Consider the following 4951-nt stretch of genomic DNA (forward strand, 5'->3'; position numbering starts at 1 on the left):
AGGAAGTTATCTATCTTGGGGGACAAAAAAAACCCACAAGCGTTCAGGCCCTAGGATACAGCAAAACACTACTTGTCAAAAAGACTTCTGCTTACAAAATAAACACTGTCAGAATATTAATAAAAGCTATGATCTTTTCTGTATCTCCTGTAGCAGCTGGTACCATTGCTTGCTTCCTTCTCCTTCCTCTGTAACAGAAGGAGCAAAAGATGGAAACTGTTCCACGCTAATCCCAGGAAGTCTCACAGGTCAACTTTTACCCTTCACTACCATGCTTGAGTTTGAAACTAGTTTTCAACTTCCAATTCATCTTGAAACAATTCATGTAACTTAATTCTGAAGAAACTTAAAGTAGTAAGTTTCAAGAAGGGTCAGAATTGTAAATTATTTGTGGATTAGGACAAGGCAAAAAGCACAGTTCAATCCCAATTCCTGCACAAACACACATTTCAACAATTGCCTGTTCAGTTTGAAGGCCACTGAGATTCCAAAGCACATTTCTGTTTGGCTTTCCATTTATGGCTTTCCATAACTCCTCTGATAAAAAAGTCTATTTTTCTGTCCGGAATCCTCAGATTCAGTCCTATCCAGTAGACCTTACAACAGTTTCTAGAAAAATTTTTGCTGTGGTGAAGCTCAGCCCTGAACGTGCCTCGTAAGAGCTAGTGTCAAAACGTTAGTGGTTAATATTTCTAAGCTTTGATTCTCAGGATAAGGCTAGGGGCTTAGATAAGTGACCTTATAATTCCAGCTACTGAGCAAATCCTTCAGAATAAGGAACATAGCCCATTTCATACTTCACAGAAGGGCTCAAAAGTTGCTCTGGGTTACAAGCCACCCATCCCTCAGAAATAAAATTTATAGAAAAGTGCTTCTGGGGATTTGCCTGGTGCATATATCTGAGCATTTAAAGTTTCAGCTCCGGAAGAGTTTTTCCCCTTCAAGTGTCATAGAAGAATTCCCTATACAGGACTTTTTCCATCTGTCAAAAGCAGAACTAGATATGTATTAGGTTGAGCCATTGGTAACAGCCTGTTTGCCATAAACAAGTATTGCTATTAGACATGAAGGTACTTTTAAGTTACACAAGATGGCAGTTTAACAATTTATACATGGCTGGCTAGAAGTTGTAAACTTTCTAACCTCTAATTGACCAATGAGACCTGAAATTTAAGTAAAAATCCATGTGACGAGTTATTACCATTCATGTACTCTCAGGTCACTGGATCTGAGTTGTTTTTTTTTTTCCTTTGTGAAACCTACTGAAGGTATGACATTTACAGAAAGCTTTCTGGCTCCAGGTGACTAGAACATATTTTTATCTGGTAACATTCAGGAGTTCCCCCTCCCTCCCCAGGAATTTAACATTATTATGCCTACTTTTCTTGTCCTTCTTCTCTTTTTCCTTCTCTTTCTCTTCTTCATCTCCTCCAGCACCAAGTAAGGTAAAGATGATTCCAGTCTGAGAGTTCACACCTACAGCAGTAACTACCATTCTTCCAGAGCCTTCCATCACATGTGTACCTGAAAAAATGAATGAGGTTTTCCACTGAGACTTTAGCGGTCATATGGCAGAGCACAAAGGAAATGAGTTCTCACAATTCATGTTGATGGAACTGTGAGAAGTGTATATATATCACTGTGTTCCCCTAGAGCTTTAATTGCCAAAACTATCTGGAAATTAAAACCATGAGCAAGTACAGAAAATGTTTGTCAGTTTTAAGAGCCTGCTCACTGTGACAAAGTTTCATACTAGTTGCATTGGTTTTGGATGCTTTTAGGAGTCAGCCTAGACAAGGTCCAGTTTGCCAGATTTTAACCTCAAAATTTTAAATAAAAAGTTTACCCCCAAGAACAAACAAGACAAGAATTATCAAATGTTACACACCTGACAGCAGCATAGGATCTCTGTCCAGAGATTTCTTAACATGATCAGATTCTCCAGTCAGTGAGCTTTCATCAATTTTGAGGTCATTTCCTTGAATGAGCACACCATCAGCTGGTAAAAGATCACCTACGAGAGATCACTGGGTATGTTGACTGCAGTTCCTTCTTTAAAAACAAAAGAAAAGTTCAACTTAAAAATATGTTTACCGTATTTTACTTGTGCAATATCTCCAACAATTATGTCAGCTACTGGTATTTGGATGACTTGGCCACCTCTGATGACTGTGAATTTCTGTTCTTGTTCAATACGGCTCTGCAGTCCCCGAAATTGTTTCTCTTTACTCCAGTCATTGAAAGCTGTTACTAATACCACACAAACTACAGATAGGAGGATTGCTGCTCCTTCAATCCAACCTGCTTCAGATTCATCCTCTTCTTCACCAACATTTACTGATCCACATACTGTAGAAAATGGGGTTTAGATTTAAGAAAGTTCACACAGTTATTTCAACAAAAAAATTTTGCCAAACAGAAAAACTTATTAATAGTTGATAAAACATTTTCCAAGCTAGCCTTTTTTGCAATTTTACATTTATTTTCAGTAAAGATAACACACAAAGAAGCAAAAGAACCTAAAAGCTAGAGCAGCTCAAGGAAATTAAACCACCTAGAATTTACATCCCTGCTTATCTGAACGGCAAGAGAAGTTGATATAGGAAGTTACCTGTCCTTATTACCTTGTTAAATGATTGCAGAAGAATGCCAGACTAGACAAATAATTAACCACCATCTGCTTGCTCAACATTTTCCACTTTACCTTACCAAGCCAGATACCATTGCAAAAATTTAGTTCAAGGAAGGCCAGATCCCTTCATCTTCCGTTTAGAAGTATAAATATAGCTTCATTTCTTAAATTAGAAAGTTAACAGTCATCTTGCAAATTAAGGAAAATTTAAGACTTGCTGACTCCCCAAAGAAAGCACATGACCGCAAATTATAAATTGCTTACATATTTGAGGCAAAGCTAAAAAAAAAAAAAAGCAACCCACAACACTTGCACAGAAATATGACTGGATCTAAGACAAGTGCTTCTTTCTGCTGCTTGCACTTTGCCTTTGGCATTATTTTGGCCAGAACGATACCAGATTATGACCAGGGAAATCTCAAATTGCCCTTTTAAGGCAAGCTAATGTTTTAGTACTGTTTGCTCCGCAAGGAACAATCAGCTGCTTTTCCACTGTGTTATGCCTCCCATCGGATTTACAGTATAGGCATGTTGGACCAGGAAAGTCAGTAGTACAATACAGGCAGGTATCTGCTTTTCCAAAAGTTTACTTACATGATTCATTTCCTCCTGGAGGCTGGTAAAAAGAAAGGCCCAAGGATACTACGGCTGCAATTTCTAATATAATTAATGTAACGTCCTGTAGAGCTTCCCATACTAACTGAAGAAATGTTTTTGGCTTTTTAGGAGGTATAAAGTTCTTCCCAAAAACTGCTTCTCTCCTTTCTATATCTGCTGGATTTCCACTTAAACCTATTTAATAATAAGACAAAGTTAGTGACACTTATTTGCATTTCACCCTCGTGTAAGAAATGATCAAGGTTTCCCATTCACGGAGTCAAGTCCCACTCCATATTTCAGTAATACTGAAAAGTCATCTCTCAAATATAATTACAGAAGTATTATCCTTAAATCTTAATCACTATAGAAAACCAGCCATGTTTTATAATCCTCACTTTGTCAATATAAAGTAAGCCGATGATCTACCTGCTTACACTTAATATGGCATAGCAACAGAGTAATAGTAATAAACATACCTTTGTACAAAGTAAACAAGTTTGTAAGATAAGATCATTAGTAGAGTTACTACTGTTGAGACTGTGTAGCATGCAGCTTTAGCAAGACCACAGCCTGTGAAGCATGCAGCTTTAGCAAGACCACAGCCTGTGAAGCCAGCTCTGGTTGCTGCTGTAGGGATTCTGTATTCAGAGATAACATCCTAGGATCCTACAATTAATGTAACATTTACTATAACTAATAATATAAAATACTATAAGTATTACACGTGTGTGATATTCAGTTACGATATATAACACCATAAAAAGCTGGTGGAGCTCTTCAAGCATCATGGAGAGGCAGCCACTTAATTATGTTGATTCCCCCTGGACAGCAGTTGTTTGCTCTGCCAAAGCTTCACTTTCTTTCCATCTCCTCTCACGCAGAGAGAGCCCATGTTTAGCACTGTGCAGGGTCTGTCACCTCAGTTTTGTACCTATCTTTTTTTCTTATATGGTATATTTCTTTCAGAGTTTCAATACTTGAACCATCCTTAAGGGACACTATAAGGCAAGAGTGAAGGACCCGTAACTAAAAAACACTGCATGCTTCAAGAGTTGGCCAAGTCCTTAAATAATGGAATACCAAGTAAATTCAGTGCAAGGTTATGCATTCAAGGTCTTCTGTAAGTACACCTCCTGTTTACCTCTTCAACAGTTTCCAGCTGCCTAACCCACCATTCAGAATTGAAGCCACTAGCTCCTTTTTCAAAGCAAAATGGTCAAACATCCAGCCACATTCAGAACAAAGGCCTGGATACTACAATCATATTGCCCCCAGGGTTATGATCAGCACCTGCTCAGAGACAACAATTTTCCTAGTAGCAGTGAACCCAACTGCATAGTGAAAAAGGCATTGCAAACACACTAGGTGATCAACAAGAATACTAACTGCAACTGGCTTTCATAGGAAGTGAGGTATTTAACACTTCTAACATTTTCTAGAACCATCACATAATGTGTCAAGACTTTGCAAAGACTACTGAACTGCAAAGCTCAGTTTTCAATGCTAACAACTGCTATGTAATTACTTAACTGGAAGGCAAAATATTATGTGCATAACATTTCAAAAGCGAAACAAACTAAACACTTTTAGTGTATATAATAAATCAGAGTTATCCTAACACTCTTAGATTCACTTTGAATTCAAGGCTTTGGAGGTTTAATACAAAAGAGCAATTTTACTAGTGTCCTGGTTCAACATGGAGGAACCAGATGCTCCCAT

The 4951-nt window shown here is 37.9% G+C and overlaps 1 protein-coding gene across 1 annotated transcript in view; it reads right to left on the bottom strand.

Annotated features, from left to right (window-relative positions):
• LOC104500936 (plasma membrane calcium-transporting ATPase 1) overlaps positions 1–3424 on the bottom strand; it is a gene marked incomplete at both ends in the record, with an annotated part of 16526 nt that extends 13102 nt beyond the window's left edge. Inside the window, 4 exons of the mRNA XM_010144665.1 lie at positions 1381–1524; positions 1889–2014; positions 2095–2349; positions 3227–3424. Coding sequence (XP_010142967.1) covers positions 1381–1524; positions 1889–2014; positions 2095–2349; positions 3227–3424 — 723 coding nt within the window. The remainder of the gene's footprint in view (positions 1–1380; positions 1525–1888; positions 2015–2094; positions 2350–3226) is intronic.
• Between the last annotated feature and the right edge of the window lie 1527 nt (positions 3425–4951).

The sequence above is a fragment of the Buceros rhinoceros genome, unplaced genomic scaffold, assembly GCF_000710305.1.
Source record: "Buceros rhinoceros silvestris isolate BGI_N320 unplaced genomic scaffold, ASM71030v1 scaffold25311, whole genome shotgun sequence".
Taxonomy (NCBI): domain Eukaryota; kingdom Metazoa; phylum Chordata; class Aves; order Bucerotiformes; family Bucerotidae; genus Buceros; species Buceros rhinoceros.